The 20602-nt window shown below is 37.6% G+C and overlaps 1 protein-coding gene across 8 annotated transcripts in view; it reads left to right on the forward strand.

The window, feature by feature from the left end:
* Positions 1 to 20602, forward strand: part of RIMS2 (regulating synaptic membrane exocytosis 2) — a 367376-nt gene that overhangs the window by 101874 nt on the left and 244900 nt on the right. For 3 of the 8 annotated variants that reach the window (XM_044421757.1, XM_044421758.1, XM_044421756.1), the window contains exon 1: positions 14804 to 15350. The exons of 1 other annotated variant lie outside the window; for it this stretch is intronic. In XM_044421757.1, the coding sequence (XP_044277692.1) occupies positions 15229 to 15350 (122 nt within the window). In that variant the 5' untranslated portion in view covers positions 14804 to 15228. Of the gene's footprint in view, positions 1 to 14803; positions 15351 to 20602 lie in introns of those variants that run through there. 4 more of the 8 variants (XM_044421766.1, XM_044421765.1, XM_044421760.1 and 1 more) reach the window with 2 other exon arrangements.

Raw genomic sequence — 20602 nt, forward strand, 5'->3', positions numbered from 1 at the left:
GGATAAAAGATTACTTCATTTATGCATTTATATTTTGTTGCCAAGTCATGCCCGACCCATCATGACCCCATGGACAACATTGCTCCAGGCTTTCCTGTCCTGCATCATCCCCTGGAGTCCACCCAAGCCCACACCCACCATCCCAGTGATCCCATCTAGCCATCTCAACCTCTGCCGCCCCCTTCTCCTTTTGCCTTCAATCATTCCCAGTATTAGGGTCTTCACCAGTGAGTCCTTCTTTCTAATTAGGTGGCCAAACTATTTAAGTTTCATTTTATTTATTTATTTATTTAGGAGGCTTCTATGCCACCCCATTCGCCGAACCCTCGGGGCGTCTCACAATAATAAATAAATAAACACAATATAAAAACAATACAATTTGAGTCGACCTGGCCAAGAATAAAATAAATAAATAAATAATATTAACAATTAAAATAACGTTTGAATAAAAAGGTCTTCGCCTGGCCCCGAAAAACAAATAACGATGGCGCCAGTCGGACCTCTCTGGGGAGCGCATTCCATAGATTGGGCGCCACCACAGAGAAAGCCCTCCTCCGAGTACTTACCCTCCTAATATCCTTCACGGAGGGTTCCCGGAGAAGGGCCTCTCCCGCTGATCTCAAGGGGCGGGTGGGCATATATGGACGTAAGCGCTCCTTCAGGTAACCAGGACCCAAGCTGTTAAGAGCTTTATAGGTCATAACCAACACCTTGAATTGGGTCCAGACTTCAACGGGAGCCAGTGAAGCTGATGGAGAACTGGAGTCATGTGAACATAACATCCAGTCCCCTTCAGCAGCCTGGCAGCTCTATTTTGAACCAATTGAAGTATCCAGACCGTCTTCAAGGGCAGCCCCATGTACAGTGCGTTACAGAAGTCAAGTCGGGAAGTCACCAATGCGTGTATCACTGTCGCCAGGCAGTCGTTCTCCAGGTAGGGATGCAGCTGATGGATCAGCCGAAGCTGAAAGAAAGCGCTCTTCGCCACCGCTTTCACCTGAGCTTCCAGTGAAAGCTCTGGGTCCAGGAGCACTCCCAAGCTGCGGACCTTGTCCCTAAGAGGGAGTGCAACCCCATTTAGGACAAGGCCCAAGTCTCCCATCCCGAGTCCCGAACCACCCACCAACAGGACCTGCATCTTGTCTGAATTGAGCTTCAGTTTATTGGCCCTCATCCAGCCCATTACCTCGGCCAGGCACCGGTTCAGCACAGCCACTGCCTCACCTGGATTGGTAGAGAACAAGAGGTAGAGCTGGGTATCATCAGCATACTGATGATTCCGCAGGCCACACCTCCTGATGACCTCCCCCAGTGGTTTCATGTAGATGTTAGTATCTTCAGTATCTGCCTTTGATTGATTTCTTTTAGGATTGATCACTTTGCAGTCCAAGGGACTGTCGAGAGTCTTCTCCAGCACCACAACTGAAAAGCATCAATTCTTTGGCACTCAGATTTCCTTATGGTCCAACTCTCACAGCCATACATAACAACTGGGAAAACCATAGCTTTGACTATACAAACTTTTGTTGGCAGGATGATGTCTTTCCTTTTTGTATGTTGTCTAGATTTGCCATAGCTTTCTTCCCAAGGAACAAGTGTCTTTTAATTTTTTGGCTGCAGTCACTGTCTGTGGTGATCTTGGAGCCCCAGAAAATAAAATCTGTCACTACCTCCATTTCTTCCCCATCTATTTCCCAGGAAGTGATAGGACTGGATGGCATGATCTTAGTTTTCTTTATGTTGAGTTTCAAGCCCACTTTTGCACTCTCCTCTTTCTCCCTCATCAAGAGGCTCTTTAGTTTCTCTTCACTTTCTGCCATGAGAGTGGTATCATCTGCGTATCTGAGGTTGTTGATATTTCTCCCAGCAGTCTGAATCCCTACTTGTCATTCATCTAGCCCAGCCTTTTTGCATGATGTACTCTGCATATAAGTTAAATAGGCAGGGGAACAATATACAGCCTTGTCGTGCTCCTTTCCCAGTTTCGAAGCACTCAGTAGTTCCAGGTACAGTTTTCACTGTTGCTTCTTGACCCACATACTTATATTATAAATATTTATAATATATATAATTTCTATTAGAACACATATTTATATTATATTAGAACACTTCATATTACATTTATATTATTTATAATATAACATTTGTATTAGAACACTACTATACAGGTGACATGTGGAATTGGGGGAACCCTGGCTAATCCTATCCCTGCCACTAGTGGAGTATCTCAAGGTTGTATACAAGCATTAATATGACCAAAGACTTTTTCTTCATTGGACTTTCATTCCCCAAAACATCGTGATTATTCCTATACTTTTATATGCAGATGATGCTGTTCTTTCATAAAAGTAGGTCTAAAATGAATGCTGAGAACATTTACTGGTTATTGTAATGAAAATGCTTTATCTATTATCTATCTTTGAGGCAGGCCACCTGGCCAGGAGGTGGATGAGGCAGGCAATCAGGTCAGGCAGGCATGCTAGCAGGGCAGCAACTGAGCACTGGAGTTCGTATGCCAGGAGGGAGGATAGGGCAGCTTCTGGAGCTGCCTCCAACAGTAGCAGCTTCTGGAGCTGCCATGTGTGGCGCTCCTGCCTGGTCTCTATCCTGTGTTGCAGCAGCACATAGGCAGTGCACTGGGTCTCACCACCAGGGTGAGCATCTCAGGAAATATGCCCAGCATGGCACATTCCCTCCAATCCCTGGCACTGCTGCTTGCACTGTTGCCCTCCATGCACCATGCTGCCAAGGGCAGACAGCTGCAGCAGTGTGTGTGAGTCCTGTGCACAGCAGGTGAGCATTTGACATATACGCCATGAGGGAGATGGAGGCGTGGGAGCGTGTGGGAGTGGGTGCTTAGGCATGGGCAGGGAGTGTGCTGACCGCAGGGGCTGCTGCTCCTGTGGAAACGCCATTCTACTCTAATGGGACTCTGCACAGCAGCAGAAAAAAAAGCAGTGGCTGACTGAGAACATGCCCAAGGGCACATATTGGCCAGTGGGGGACAGACAGGAGACAGAGGCAGGATGGGTATATGCTGGGATTGGTTCCAAGCTGTGGGAACTGATTGGATGCATGCTGCCACTTGGAGGGAATGGAGTTGTGCAGAAACTACTCATGAGTAGTTATCTCATGAATGTGTGACTGGAGGACACAAGGTAAGAAAGGTAACTTTGTGGTATTCCTCAGTGCTATGTGTAAACAGTCCCATGGAAGGAGATGTGGAGGGGCAGATTTGACCTCATTGTTTATATAGTTTCCAGTGGGTTAAATGAGAAGAGTTAATCTGATGATCTACTACAGCGGTTGAGAAGTTTCAGTGTTAGATGTTGTATGCATAGTTACCCTTAGGGAACTATCCAGTATAAATATGATTTGTCTTGATGAGGGAATTTTCTACAGTTTTCCTGTTCTTGCATATATAGCCTCATATGTAATGTTTATAAATGAATAGAAAATTTATCTCTTTCAATTATGTTAAAAGAATATGTATTTGTCTAGAAAGAAGTTCTCTTTTTTGGATAACATCTACTAATGTGTAGTTTATGTAGATGGAGTTTCATGGCAGAGCTTCCTCTTTGTGCAAGTCCAAGTACTTTAACATTGCTAGTTGAACAAGGAACCTACTACTCCTTCAGTCTTTATAGAGACAGAATTGACAGAAGTTGTTTGCAAAGCTCCAAATAGTCAAGTTGGTTCATTAAGTAGAGATTAGTTGTGTTTGGTTACAGACAGGTACTGACAAGAAATCACTACTGGTCAAATTTGTGTACAGGATCATATTTTGAAAAAGAAAAGAATCCCCACAAGTTATCTGTATACAATCATTCAGATTACCAAACAACAATCTGAGTATTCTGAACAAATTAATCTAGAGTAATTATTTCTAACTTCTAAAACCCTGATTGTCAATAAAGGTTAAGTGAGTTTACATTAAGTATTTTTGGTGGCATTTAAATTTAAAGATAGCATATTTTAAAATTACAAAGGAAAACTTCAAATGTTGATGCCATATTTGAACACAATAGTAATGTTATTACTTTCTTTGAGCCCACAAAAGTAAAAGCATGTTGGTTGCTTTATGACTATAAATGACTACTCAGACAATATAATGCAGCAATGAATCCAGATAATGACCTATGCATATGCTAGCTTTTATAGTTTTGCGCCTTACTGTTAGGATTTTAAATATTATGAAAAGGCAGCTGTTAAATAAACTGGTGCCCCTAAAGCTTTTAGTGAACTGGTGTGCTCATTTTTGTCTATTTCTGAGTAGTTTCTTACAGTTAATGTTTCCCATGGTAATTAATAGAAAATCAATGATAAGGAGATCAGAATGTAGTTCTTAGCTTAACACAACTATCTAGGAGTTTTTATAAGTAACTTTGGAAATCAATGTTACATAGAGTTATCTCTGCATCATCAAATAGATTGTATCGATTCTAGTAATTTCTGGGGAAATAGATCAAAATGACATACATGGAGGGTCTTAGCTGGCTTGTGTTGCCTTGTTTCACTGAAGTATGGACAAAATGTGTTGATTATGAAATTGAGACACTGTCCACAATTTTAATGTGCTCAAATTAGAGCACTATTGGTGTGCAATCTTATGGATGCTTAGAGCGAACACTGTAGAATCCTTTTTTCTGTCTTAAATATGCATAGGATTGCAGCCTTATTGTGTAAGGTTGCAATAATAGCAGTACAGCAGTAATGACAGCTTGCAGTTTTATACCCAGTTACCTTGGGAGTACATACTATTGAACCAAAATGGGACTTACTAAATTACAATTGTGGGAACTTCCCTTAATATTTCTTGTGAACTATAATTTTTTACAGTTATTTTCAGATTTTGGGCATGAGTAGCTTTCAATGGATTGGAGTTCTTATCTTTATATTTTTCTAGCACCTGTATAGCATATTGAAGGTGTTATCCCATATGCTTAAAAGACATAAGAACATAAGAAAAGTCATGCTGGGTCAGGCAAATGGTCCATCTAGTCCAGCATTCTGTTCATACAGTGCCTAACCAGCTACCTACAGGCTCTCTCAAGCAGGCTATAACACTTCCTTCCTGCCCAAGTTCCCTAATAACTGGTTTGCACAAGCAGTGGTTTATAAATGGCAAGACACAAGCATGACAACTTACAATATTTTGTAAAAGAGAGTACTGGATTTTAATTGAAAGGCCAAGAAGACACTCAAGAGTTAAAGAAGAGACACAAGCATTATTTTATGCATAACCATAATGTTTAACTATAGAAGGCACTTCCAGTTAAAATACACAAACAAAAGCACTAAACCAACAACAAAAACCCCAATCAATAACAGCCAGGAAATTCTGGATATTAAATTACAATCTTGTAAGCAACAGTGGCTGAACATAAATAGTACAAATAAAATCACTTTACTAAAGCAGTCCTCAAAAATAAGTTGTGCTCTGTTGTGTGAAACTTAATTTCAGGCAAGTGTACACAAGATAACTTTGATAAGTTTCTTCCTAGATATATTCAGTGGTGTAGAGGTAAATTTTAAACTACAGGCAGTCATCGTGACAGTCCCCATGTTTTTCTTACATGCCATCAAGCCACTTCTGAGTTAAGGCAATCTTATGGGTGAATGCTCTCCAAAATGTCCTGTCCTTTATAGCCCAGCTCAGCTTTTGTAAAAAGGCTGTGGCTTCCTTTATGAAATCGATCCATCTCATATTTGATCTTTTACTTTTTCTTCTGCCTTTGACTTTCCCTAGCATTATTATCTTTCCCAGTGAGTCTTGCCTTTCCATATGTACCCAAAGTCTGGCAGCCTTAGTTTTATCGTTCTTGCTCCTAGGGCAAGTTCTGGCTTGATCTGATCATGGACATAGTGATTTGTCTTTCTATAAGTCAAGAGTATTCACAAACCTCCCCTCCAGCACCATATTTCAAATGCACTGATTTTCTTCATTTTCCAGCCTTCAAACCCATACAAAGTGATTGGGAATACATAACTGTGAATGATCTTGGCCTTGGTCTCCTTACATTTGACAGTCTTTTCTAGTTCCTTCATTTGTTGCCTTTCTAAGTCTTAGTTTTCTTTGAACTTCTTGGCTGCAATCTCCCTCTGAATTGATGACTGATCCAAGGTATGCACAGTCTTACATAATTTTAATATCTTCATTCATGACATTAAAGTTGTAGTCATCCCTTTTGTTTTATTAATGTTTAGTCACAATCTTCCTTTTTGCACTTTCTTCTTTCACTTTCATCAGGAGTTCTTTCAATCCATTGCTACTTTCTACCAATAATATGGCACTATTTGCATATCTTGAATTATTCATATGTATTCCACCAGTTTTCACCCTTCCTCTGATCCTAATCCAGCTTTCATTAAGATATATTCTGAATACAGATTGAATGGATAGAGGGATAAAATACATCTTTGTCTAATACCTTTGCCAATGGGAAACTATTCTGTTTCTCTATATTCTGGCCTAGCTATAGTTTCTTGTCCATGATAGAGCCTACACATTTGGACAATAAAGTGTTGAGGCATGCCTATTTCTTTCAGAACAGTCAATAGCTTCTCATAATCCATTCATAGACAGATCTTCTGAAATTCTTTGGCACACCCCAGTAGCCAATATATGTATGCAATATGATCTTGAATGCCTCTGCTTGGAATCCGGTTTGTACATCATGCTTTTCTCTCTTCATATAGGGTAAAATTCTTTGTGGCAACACTTTCAGCATCACTTTGCTTGAATGGAAAAGTAGTGCAATGGTTGTATAGTTGCCACATTCCTTAGCATTTCTCTTCTTGGGGGGTTGGAGTGTGTTTAAAACGTTTTCTGTATGTTTGTTTCCCATATTTGTTGACTACCACCGCCTGCTTAGTCTTGTTTTGACAGTGAGAATACAGGTTCTCCATCTGTTGCTTCCAGTAATGTGGTCTGTTTGATTTCTGTAAGGGCACCTGGTGATATCCATGTGTATAGTCATCTGAATGGTTGCCTGAAGCATCTTCTTGCAGAACCATTTTCTATTTCTTCTTCTTCAGTATCTATTGTTGTACTGTAGAGTTGACTGATGGCTATGTTGATAGGTTTTCTGATAATTCTGACTTATATTATTTGCTCCAACTTTGTATCATGCCCCTTTACTGCCTATGCTACATATTGCCTCACCATTGGAGCCAGTCCATTTCTTCTGAGTTTGTCATTTCTGGACTAAAATACTTAGTGTTGTCTCGCTGAAAATGTGCCATTCCCAACTTCTTAGCTTGTTCATCCCAAGTCCTATGATGTCTAATTGTTCCATTTCTTTATCTTTCGTTCTTCTCCAGTAGCAGGCGGAGTGCTTTCAGCCCTGGGAGTCTCATCTTCTGGCAATATCTCTTATTACATTTTGGATTATTTCATATTAGGGTTTAGAACATAAGATATATTCAGAATTAGTTTACTGTTGCTTTCTTCTGCACTAAGTATTAACCAGGGTTAGCTTGAGCATCCTTGCCACTTTTGTGAAAGATCCTCAGCTTGTGTCACTGTCAGCTATTGCTGCTGCCCAATAGCTGCCCTTCAGGAGCTTTTCCTCCCTCATCACCATTAGCAATATTCATTCCCTTCTGCTGATGTGACTGTTACTCTTGAAGATTGTGCATGCATCTTAGCCTGGTAAATCCTCCTTGACCATTCTGCCTTAGGTTACCCTGCTAGGTCACCAACCTAGAGGCAGTCTGATCTCCTGGCAGCATGGCTTTCGGCGTTTCTAAAACTTTCAGACCCCCTTACCACATTAAGGTGTGCATCTTAAGGTGCACATTAAGAAGGTGGACAGTCCTCATTGTCATGTCCATAAGACAGTGCAAAAATGTAAGCAGCTGTGTTGATTCATCTCGCACTCTCCCTGCGTATTTTCTTTGAAATGTGAATGCATTTTAATTACCCATCTATTCTAAGCCAGCTCAAAATACTTTGGTTTCATAAGACTTCATAGTTTTCAAAATATCACTTATGGGGACAATATAATCCAATATTAATAGTGCATCTTGATTTCATTAGGATTTTTCTCAGGGGTGGACAGAAAATAGATTTTCAGATGTATTTACAGGGATCTTATAAATACTAAGCACACAAATACACAGTGCAATGATCTTTCTGTAGTAATTCTGTAAAGTAGCAACCTCCCTTGCAGCCATACTAAACAAATGCTTTATTTTTCCCAGTTTTAACATTCCTACACTAGTCAGGGGCTGACATTCTCTAAGAAGTTTAAAAAACATTAAATGCAGTTAAAATAAATTATATATAGTGTAAAAACCATTTACATGCAAATATATAAACCAACATCACATACAGAGACACATACATCTGAACAATTTTAAATAGTACATAAGAACAACACACACACTTGCACTCTCACACACAGCCTGCCTATGCTTACAATTGGCATTTTTTTAGACTTTGTCCTAAATGGCATTTTATTTAACCATAAAAATGGTGGGAAAATTAAAAGGTTTTAACCTGGTTCCGAAAGGTCTCTAACATTTGTGCCAGACACATCTCTCTGGGTCTTGGTTTTATAAAGGCCCTTCCTCCTGTAGCAACCCTTGTAACTTCCTTTGAGGGTTAAAGAGCTCTCACAGAGAAGTGCTTCTGTAGATAATCAAAGGGTACAGGTAGGTGTATATGGGAGTATATGCTCCTTTAGATATCCAGGCATATATAGCATACTTTATTCTCCAGTTATGAAAAAAAGAACTTGAAGGGACTATTATAAATATAATTAAATAGGAATATGATCTCGTAATAGTTATTTTAGATTGTATGGAAGAAAAGTTGTGTGGCTGACTAGGAAATTTCTCCATGTATAAACTTGGTTGCTCATTTTATGTATTAGTGCTGAAAGCCCTAAAAATTGAACATACAATGGCTAAAAAGACTATTACTAAATTAGGCATTGTCTTTAGTTATGATGAACATGTCAATTTCTTGATTCTTAATTATTTATTTTAAACATGTTTAAATTGTTCATTCTACATTTTACTCATTTGACTATTCCAAGAATTAATGCTTTAATTATTAATAAACTAATACATTTTTTATCCTACCCTTTGGGATATATATCTTTCCAAGGTGACTTGCAAAATACAATAAACTATATTAAAATAAAACCATTCATAAGGTCATTCTTGCAAGGCAATTAAAGGCAATGGCCATGTTAGGAGAGAAGGGAACAGTCCAGTTGTAGCATCCTTCTTTGTCTGCCTTCCTCTCAGTTTGGAATCCTTCCCATTCTTGACAGCTTCATTCTAATTTACCATGAGGGAATTGTTGGTTGGTGAGTGAAAGGCAGCAAGAAAACTCTAGAAAATGGAATCAGGATCGTAGAGTAATAATTTTTAACTGATTATAACTTTATAACAAGAACAGCTGAGCTCAGTCTTCATCCATTTAAGTAGCAGATAATGCAATTTATGTCTTTCCAGAATTTATACTTGATACATGGTGGGCCTCATCTCCTTGTTCTTCTATTACATTTTCATTAAATGGTAATAAATGAGTCTTGGGTCACCACCCCATTTAAAATGTATATATGCAGAGAGAGACTTTAACTCTCTCTGCTTTACAAGATGAGTAATGGTATTTTATGGTGTGTTGAGGTAGGAGCCAGAAATCTGTGTTCATTTTGGTTTATTTGCAAGCAGTGCCCCACCTAAAAGCAAGATAATTGAGCAAACTTTATCAACAGTTATTCTAGAATGACCCTTTGATAATTTAATTTATTTTTGAAGAATTGACTAAAAAAATTACAAATGGGCAAAGTTCTTGTTCTCTTTTTTATTTGTTCAGATGTTCTTTGGCTACTGTCCTGCCCCACTGATGTGGGGTTACACCTGGAATGATATTGGTAGTAGATCTTGTTCTCAGAAGAGCAAATGTACTGGAGGAGTAGAGATCCTACACCAAAATAAATACAGTTTACTTGTTGACTCCTATATACATCTGACCTCACCTCATTTAGAATTCCCAAGGTTTATTACAGTCTTAAAAGTTGTTTGAAGTGAAAATTGAGATGGTAATAGACACTTAAAGCTGCTTTTATATAAATAGTAGGATATTCCTTTTCATTCTGAAAAAGTTATCAAAAATGTAACTATAGATTTCACTGATACATGCAGGATATTGTGTATTCTGTGTGCAGGTTGCATCTGTGCCTGCAAAGGGGATAATTTGTCCAGGGTGACATAGAGTTGGAGATTACACTTAGCAGAATCTTCATCATCTCACCTATCACTGTTAAGGCCTCTCTGCTAGTTAGTTGATTTTAAGAAGGAAGAATAGAGCCATATCAGGGCACACTTCTCAGTTAATAAGCTTTCTTTGGCAGCTTGCCAATATGGTAGAAGCCTCCTAACTGGGGCCATGTTGCTAACACTCTTAAAAGTTGCTAAATATGAGCCTGATCATGGAAGGTGGATAACCTACTGGATACCAGTGTATGCAAAAATACTGCTTTTGGGTGATCCTATGAACAAGTTGTTGCAGAAGCAATAAAATAAAATGAGTATTGGCTGAATCCTAGATTAAATAATTTCATTACTTTTTATGCTTCCCCTTAGTGATGTAGTAACAAATTCTTGGTCTGGGAGCCTGAAAGATTTTGCCATTTCTCTGTGACCACTGATTTTTGTCTCACAGGCCAGGCAAGAAGGCTTAGACAACCCCCAATAATCCATGTATTGTGGTAGGAATATTGTTGTAGGCTTGTTAAACCCCAAAATAGGCTCTGCTGCTCAACTTTTCAGAACACAAGTACCATTTATACTGGTGTATAACGTAAGGTTGATATTTTTGGACTATTTTTCTGGTGCTTGTCATATGTTGGGCATATAAGACATCTCTCAAATGTTGTGTTTCTCTTTTCAATTTCAAGGGGCTCTTATACACCAGTACATATGGGTATTTGTCAGCCAGAAGCTTCTAGATTTTCATGACATCACATTACTGTGCTCTAGCTAATAGTCCCATTACCTCTCCAATTTGGAGTCTGATGGCAGCCTGCAAAGAGGCTGTCTGGCTGGCGTTGTTCGGGAAGATGGCCAGATTATTCACAAAAACAAGCTTGTAAATACAATTGTCTTTATTATGATTTAAAAAAAACAATGAACATAATATGATGAACAAATTTCACCTGGCATATAATACTACTTCCTAATTTTTGTCTTGCTATTTTTGGTGTATTATACATTGGTATATATTGTAGCTCTGTTAGGTACCCAGCATGAAATACCAGTAAATTAGCTCATGGTGGGCTCTCTTGTCATGTGAACCAGGTCACTCTCTTGTATCATAGGCCATGTATAAACAATTGCTGCAATGCAGATTAGAAAAAATGTGGTCAACTTCTTGAGAGAAAATACTGTATAAATTGTTCTTGTTTTTACTATGATTTAATTTTTCTACTTCTATTTTATCTGCTTATTAATTGTCCTGGTTTGTGATCATAATAAGTAAATAAAATGTATACACGATTGAACATTGGGCATATGAAAGAGGGTCTCCCCTCCCCCACATCAAGGAAAGCAGAATTTCCTTCATTTTAGCAAACAAAATCAATAAGGGATTTGAGGCCAGAAAGGACTGAACGACTTGAGAACACCATGGTTCAGGTCAGAAGTGTTAGTCTCAGAGGTCTCACCACTGTGCCAAACCAGCAGGTTACATCCTTATGTGATCATAACTGCATGTACTTTAACATATTGGCTCCTATTTTGAAGTTAAATGCAATCATATGGTACGATAGCATATTGCTCTGCCATTTGATTTCTAGCTTACTCAGACCCTCACCAAGATTTTAGTAATCCCAGTTCCTTGTCATTGCATGCAAATATTTGTGGGTAACAAGTAGACTCTTCTTCAAATGCTTCCATGAGAAAAACAATGGAAACCAAAAATCTACCCCTGGTTATAAGAACATGGCTTTTAGTAAATTAGGAACAAAATATTCTAGAACCAACCCTGACCATTATTGGACTTATGTTCATCCCTTGTAAGAAGTGCCCTATCTTTTCAGGTGAAGGACTGTAGCTCAGTAATGAAGTATGCATGCAGTTTTGCATACATTAGTTTTCCCATTTCAGCCCCTGACATCAGGTAGAGAGAGGAAAGAATCCTGCCTGAAAATCTGGGAGCCACTTCAGTCAGGGTAAACAATAGTGGATTATATGGATTAATGGTCTGACTCTGTATAAGGCAGCTTCCTAAATCCCATTAATATATTCCAATTAACTGCCAATAGATATATGCCCATTCTCACAATATCAGCATTTCTCTGAAACAAAGTAAAAACTGTTTTGAAGCAAAGAATTGTGAAATAGCATAAGGGTAATTCCAAATCAAACAGACCATTTAAAAATCTTCAAATGGTTTTGAAAGAAGAATAGAAAGGACAAGTTCTCATCTTACCAAACAAATTTCTAATTCGTTCTGGGTAAGCACAGCTACCTTTTTCTTGTTTAAATGCAGATAATGACAACATGCAATTGCAAAGAATGCAAAAGGACGGATATGCCTTTGTGTGACTTTTAAGAATCTACTTCCCTTTACTTTCACATAACAATTGTTTGGCAAGACTTGCCAAATTTATAGACCTGACAGTCATTCACAAACATGTTAATATGATGACTCCTATTGCAGTTGCTTTACCTCCCAACAGCATCTCACTTTTTGTGCTGCTTGTGCATCTCACTCTGTCAACTCCCATGAGTATCTCCCTGTTGTCCTTATCCATGTTCCTTTCCCCTATTTTCTACCTTTCCTGGCCAGAACATTTTGAAGAGTCTAGGTTCATTAGGTTTCCCATATTTCATGCTGATGCCTCCTGTGGTCGGCATTCTTTACCAGTGAGGAAAAGGGCCTGATGCTACTTGGGACCACCTCTTTTTGCAACTGTCCAGGACTGTACAACTGTCACAGCTGTACTGTGCTTCCAAATGGGTGGGGGAGAAATTTGGTTGACATATTTTAATATGGACCTTCATAATTTGTACTTCTTGAATATACAAATAAGAATTCATTTTAATTTTCACTTCTCTAACTTTGCAATGCAGCAGTCCAATAAAATGAATGAAATGCATAGAGGACAGTGCTTGCAAAATGTATATATTAAGAGAAATTGCATGCAAAATGTTTATAATTTTGTATTTGTGTGGACTTTAAAAAATACAAACTGAAGTAGAAACAGGTTGGATGAAATTAATTTGTGTTTATTCCTTTGTTAGGGAGGGATAAATATTATAGAAACTGAAATAGATTCATCCATTCCTACTACTAACCTTTAGCCATCCTGCATTATTAAGACTGAAACATGCAGACTGAATGCCAATAACATTGGCAGTACTGAGATTAATATTGCCTCATTTCAGCACTGTTATGAGTTAATTAAACTTATCTAGGACATGGTACTGATTCATTGCAAAAATAAAAATGAAAAAGATTATACCTATGGCATGTCCACATATTTGTTGAATCTGACAAATATTCAGATATTTCAATGAATCATGTTTCTAGAAAATGTAAAATATAACTTTGTTCTTCTGGTTAAAAATGTGAAATAATATCTGATTAATCTTGCATCAGGCACTGGAATAGTTATTTAACACATGTTGGTGTGGAATACCTGCTAAGACCCATGTTTGCCTCTTTCTTCCATGTTTCCTCCATCTTTCAGCCCTTCTCTCTGAAATGCCGAGTGTTGTGCCTATACTCCATTTGGCCCGGTAGGGGATCCCTTTTGAGCCTATGATAGCACTTCTTTAATTAGTTCAACTTGCTTAATTCCTTTTCCTTAGGAGCTGGAATCATTTTCAGTGTGCAGGCTTTAATAATACCCATTGTATTTTATGTTATGTGGGGAGTTTGTAAGTGGTTGTTATAATATAAAATACAGGATAGAGAAAAATAGAAATCTAAGACCAGTCTTAATTTGTATTTTCTCCTTTAATGTGATACCATATATTATACTCTTAAACTGCAGTTTTGCCTAACAGAATAGTGAATAACAGGAGACTGATCATTTGTATTCAAAGATGGTTGTATTTTAGGTTTCATCTGCTATACACACTACACTATAAAACCTTTAACTGTGCTCTCTTAGATGAACAGTCATGCAGAGAAGTCACTGTCTTGCTGCACTGTACATGGATTGAAGTGATAGATCTACAGTCCTATGTTTTGCTGAAAGGACTGATAGGTACAGAACAGAATACTTGACTGGTTTGATTGTGATTAACACTGGTGAATAGAATGCTGTAAGCTTCCACAGGGTGAAGCACATTTTTGCTTTTGGAATATACTGCATGTTTTAAGTGGCAAATTGTTTTGGAAGGTTTTGTAAATTGGTCATTGGACAATGACCAACCATTGTCTTAATTCTGTGAGCACATTATGTGTTATAAGTAATATAACAATAAGCAAATGTAGGCTTGTTCTTAATTGTTCATGGAAATAAATTCAGAACAGAATATAACAGAACTACCTTTTTATCTTACACAAGATATACAGCTTTTCAAAAAGTGGAAACAAAGGGCCTATTGTTATATTCAGCATGCTGCATGTTATCATTTGAAGAATATGGTTGCTATTTTTAGAGGGGTCTTTCTACCCTATGTACTGCCTTCAAGTTCTAAGAGGAGGAAAGAGAGACCTATGCATACTGTCATTGGTGTTAGTCATTTTTACTGGGGAGGAGAGGAGGAGCAGAAGCTGCAGAAATCCCCCTCCTCCTGCTCCTCCCTCCTCCTTTCAGACAGTAGTAGCTGTGTGAGGATGCCTTGTCCTCGTTTTTATTACTTCTGAGATTTTATAGCTGGCAGCCAGATGTGCTGAAACTCCTGACGACAGCATCTATACACTGTGTGTTTTAAAGAAGCTTAAAGAAATATGAGTAGAGTATATGAAAACAGCTCAGCTTCACACTTCAGCTGGGAATGCCCAAAAAAAATCGCTGCTGTTTGGAATTCTTGCTACAGTGAAGAGAAAGCAGTGCGTGTGCTAAATCTTCTACGACTGAATTAGAAGAATAATGACTGTACAATTAGCTATCAACTGCTTCTTATTTAGTCACAGTTTTTATCGAGATCAAGAGAAATATGGAACTTGATTGGCGTATCTGCATTTGATAGTGACTGCAAAACAGATGACTTTTTACACAGGTGGTAAGGAGGAATAGAAAGGAAGAAAGAAAAATGCAATTTGAGACATTGCGCCAGGTCTGCAATTCTGTGTTATCACATTTTCATGGGGTTTTTTCATCTCCTCCAAATATTTTACCAAATGATCTTTTTGCACAAACATTGGATAATGCTAGGTAAGTAGGAAAGTGGCATTTTCCCCTTGAGCATTGGAATGTTCATGACAGCAGTATGTGCATGTGCTTGTTTTCAATGAATAATCCCACATAAACAGACCTTGAAATATTAAGATGTTTGTAGTAGAAATGAGTCTTCTATTGGTCATCTGTTGCATTATGAGATGTATTTAAATTAAAGTTGCTCTGCAGGAATTAAATGACTGCATTACTACATTAAAACATGCAATATGGGCACCTTTGGAAAGCCTTAGCTAGAATGATCAGATATAGATTCCATACACTTATGAAATATTCATAGAATATTTGTGAAGCAATATAATTGCTCTTTGAATATGGCAGTGCACAAGGCTGTGACTGCTTAACCATAAATAATTTGTTGTAGTGTGTAAATTAGCAGTCCTGTCTTGAATTTGCAAAATATACAGAAGCCATATCCTTGGGGTATGTGTGAATGGTGGGGGGGGCGGATGTCTTTCTGTGCTTAGGACTTTTCAATAAGCTTATTAAGTAGACACATTATGAATGATTAGCTGGTGCTCTGCAGCAAGCCAGCCGGTTTTAAGCTCTATATCATTATGGGTTGCCATTGTTTTTTAGGGAGTGATGAGAAAGAGGAATCTGTCAATTACAGACAGTGGTTGTTCATTGTACTTAGGTTCTCATATGTGTTTAAAGCTAACCTGCATTCTATATTAATTGGCATCTTTCATGGTAATTAATTAGTAGACATCCTCCTCATAACTGATATTTAGAACTTTTATAAATGAGGAAGTATTTAAGGAAGCAAACAAAAATATTTAGTTGGAACCATTGTGAAGATGGGCAGGGAAAAAAGAAAACAGTGTTTTTATAATAGCAGTGCTTTATCAGAAATATTCTAGAAAAGAGAGCAAGTAATATGCACTGAACAAAAAATGTAATCTGTCTTTATTGAGAAAATTTGGAGATATGGCACAAAGTGCAGCACATAAACTTAAGTATAAGATTATTATTGTTTGTTGCTTTTTATTTCAGTTTATCTACCATTATTTTATATTTTTAAAACAAGTTTCAGTGACTTCTAAATTGTGTGATCATTACTAGTGGTAATTAACACTGATCAGCTTTTCAAAATGATGTAACTATGTTAATTCTGTAGTAGCATAACTCAGTTTAGTATATTACAACTTGTAGTTAAAATACTGTATTTTTTATTTAGGACTTAAGGTGTATTTTTGGCGAAGTTTGACAAAATAAATGAAAATGGTTGAACTGTACATTATCCACGCAAAACACTGCATATCCCAAGTGCATAACCCAAGGCCTGCAAGATAGTTTACTATTCTCAGCCATGAGAACAGAACCTATTCTCTTCGGCTCATGTCTGCTGTTGCAGTTTTCACTGATGAACAGATGACATACTTGCTTTTTGCGAAAGCACGAATTACCTTTTTCTGTATGCTTTATGTTTCTTTTAAACTTGCATTGGATTTAATATGATTTTCTATGGGCCAGTATGCATATTACATGGGAATGGTTAATGAGAGAAGAACAGGAGCCTCATGCTTGATTTTATAATGTCAAGCTGAGCATGATATATTTCTGCAAGAAGTCCTGAGCTGTTTCTTTATGTAAATAGGCTTTTGGGAAAAACTTCTTATGTTGTTAGCAGCATACAAGTAACACTGAAGACATGATAAGCCATGTGTGTTCATGTGATTAGCTGTATATAGTACTATTAGTTGCAAACTTTTAAAGGCAAGTATTTCCCCAGCTGCAATCATGTATCTACTTATCTGAGGGTAAGCTTAATTGAACTCAGTGGGACATTCTTCTGAATATACATGTATAGGACTGTGCTGTCAGACAAGTTTCTTTGATTTCAGTTTGCTTATTATCAATAATAAACAGAAAACTGCATTGCTTTATTGTATCTTTGAGCTTGTTTTGAAATACTGCTGTGAGTATAAACAACTTATATCTATCTTGTTACTCTTCTGATTGTGTAGCTTTTCTCTTAGAATATTTAGGCCTCTATTTCATAAGCATTACCCTGGGAGTAAGCACTAATGAACATACTGGGGTTTACTCCCAAGGAAACATGCATAGGATTAGGATGGTTTTCGTTTGTTTAAAACTAATTAATGGCAAATTTATATTTTTAAGAGTATATAAGCCATTGCAGAGAGAGGAAGGCTAAGAACGTAAGAGCCATGCTGGATAAGACCAAAGGTGCAGCATTTGCCAAGCATTCTGTTCACAGTGTCTGACCACCTATGTCAACCTTCTAAACAAATCATAAACTATTTTAATTTTGCACAACAGTAGCAAAATTAGTGTTTTTATATGTTCAGCAGCAAATGTCCCTTAGCAATTGTGAGATTATTTGTTGCTAAACTGTTATGCTAAAGAGAATGAGCTACTCACTGGCAAGCAATGAAAAGAACATGCTAATACAAATATTGTATTGTCAGTATGGTTTTGTATCATGCTATCTGGAATGTGCCAATCACACACACTTCTGTTTTGTGGAATCTTGAGTATGTGCTGGCAGTACACATTCAAAGCACACTAAGGATAGCATTTATCAAAGTATCTTCCCAACCCCCAAATCTACTTGCACCTAGGAGGCTTGCTGAGTAGCATTTATTTTATAAGGCATATATTTAACTGGAATTTCATGTCTGCATGCTAATCCTTTTGCTTCTAATAACTGTACTGCAGTGCTGCTATTCTGGCCTGTATGTGATACTGTGGCATGCTGTATATTCCCAAACATATGTCATTTTCCTCCCATTCCTAACTCCGTCTTGCTGAAGCAGCACAATTTTGCACAGAAGCCCAGGGCTACTGCATATGTTAGATCATGCTAATGTGCACTGAGCTGAGTATACACTCTTTTTCAGTCTTTATGTTTTATTATAAATTTTCGTGTTAGAAGGATTCTGTTTTTATTTATGCTAGTGCATAGAATGAATCAGTTTTGTGTGTGTTGTGTGAAAACTGAACTAAAAGCCGATAAAGGGATGTTGTGTGTGTGCGTGTGTGCGCACACTTATGTGTGGAACCCTCCAAACACAAATAAATTATCTTAGACAATGAATTTAACATAGTTTTAATTAAATGTCTAAATTTTAATCAATCTAGTTTAATGACAGATTTACTTAGAATTTTTTGGTTTTGCAGAGTTTGGCCTATTCAGTCTTTAGCATTTCAAAATTAAGGTCACCAAGACATCAAATTAAAGCGGTCCTTATATTATATTAAAACCCTTATTTTGAGAGATGTTTATTTAGCATTCTGAATGCTGTTCTTCCCTCAGAGCTGAATGCATGATGCTGGGCTGTCAGTGGCTCCATTTGCAGCAGTGTTCCTTAGCTGCAAAGGAATTCAGAAGTGCTTTGGGCATATTCAGATGAACACATCATTGCGTAAGAATGAGCTCCCCTTCTGATGAAAATTGCTGCACAGAACAATATAACTCCACTTTTGGAATTTGCATTTGACCTCATTTGTTATTCTTGGAGGATGAAGACATCGTGCTGTTATTGCCTAGAACAGATTTCTTTTATCTGTTTTTTAATTGTTTCTGCTAAGGGTGAGAAGTAGATATTTTGTGCCTCTTTGCCAAAAGGGGCATGAGATAACTAAAGGTTCTGAGGATAGTCAAACAGTTATGATAGGCACAATGCATGGCAGAGACATGACAGAATGGTCTGCTTTGATGTTTTGTTATTCGCCAAGTTCCCCTCTTTAAAAAAAACATTACCTATTTTCCTTAAAAGTAAATAACACAATGATAGCTTTCCTATACTGCGAACTGTAATGGTCATTGTAAAGATGGTTAGTATTTTGGCCCTGCCCCATTTGTCCCTAAAACAATTTATTGTTATTTGGACTGATAAAAATCTTGAGTGATATCCAGGAATATTGGCATAGATGTTTAAACATTATCGTGCTAATGAATATTGTGTCACTTAAGAAATTGTGCTTTAGTTCTGTAACAATTTTCTAGTTCTGTAGATACAACTGTTTTTCTTAATCAGCCTATTTGTGTACAATTAAATCCAAAATCAGTGCTTAGCACTCAGTAAAAATATGGTAATATATTGGTTTATAGTGCAATTACATCATCAGTCAATAGGAGTGGTTACCAAGACCATAAGAATACTGTCCCAAAATTCAGCACCAAGCTTTACCTAAACTGCTCCCTTTTAGATTTTTAGGCAGAGTTTCGATTATCTTCAAAATGGTGTGGCTAAGCTAACTATATTTTGTCCAATTTAATTTCTTTATGTTACTGATATTTTTGAAAATACTATGCTTTTTATTTGATGAAAGAGCTACAATAGTAGATGAACTTCTTTCTTAAAATAGACTTTTTAAAAACAAATGTCTGTTGCTTGAAATTTTGCATTGTTTTTTCATTGTTTAGCCACATGCTTCTGGAACACTATTAATATGGCATCAATTTTAATAGACTGTGCTTGTATTACTTTATATAAAAATATTTTTATTCTTATTATTTTCACTTCAACATAAAGAGTGCTAATAACTGGATTTCCTGGAAACTACCAGAGCTGCAAAAGGGTGCTGCTGCACAGGTGTAACACTCCATGCCTGTCACCTGAAGTCCTGCACATTTTGCATGCTGTTCAGCAAATGATCAGAGCTGATGAGCATAAATAACTCTAGAAGAGTACAGAAGTAGTGTTTTGTAGAAAAATGTTAAAGCAAATGTGGCAAGGGAAGAGGAATCGTTCTTCATATAGCTAAGCAATTGAGTGGTGATCATCATATCCCACCTCCTATGACTTACTGCTATACTTTTGCACTCAAGCAAAACTTCCATTTTTGCATTGCAACAGACAAAGGCAACAGAACACTGAGGTAGCAGCAGTGGTCTAAAGAGCTGGTGTTCTTGCCACCATTTCACTTTGCTACACCAGGATGAAAGTCCATAACAGAAAGAAAGCATTCTAAACCTTTGTCATGACAAAACGCCCAGGTTTTGCAAAAGCTGTTCATACCACTGAAAACAGTAGCTATGAGCCTCAGGAGCCGAGGCTATTTTCTGCAGATGATAGTTCAGTCCCTCCACAGCTTTCTCTGGTATCCTCTATACCAGCACTGAGCTGTGTTTGTGTGAATGTCTTCGTTGATTCACTGTACTTGATGGAATGCAGTGAGACAAGCTGTCAGGGCCACAGAAAGCCTCTTTTAGGAGCAGTGGTAATTGAACTCCAGCTACTACTTGGCACAGGAGTAGG

The sequence above is a fragment of the Varanus komodoensis genome, unplaced genomic scaffold, assembly GCF_004798865.1.
Source record: "Varanus komodoensis strain SLA01 unplaced genomic scaffold, ASM479886v1 scaffold12, whole genome shotgun sequence".
NCBI classification, from domain to species: Eukaryota; Metazoa; Chordata; class Lepidosauria; order Squamata; family Varanidae; genus Varanus; species Varanus komodoensis.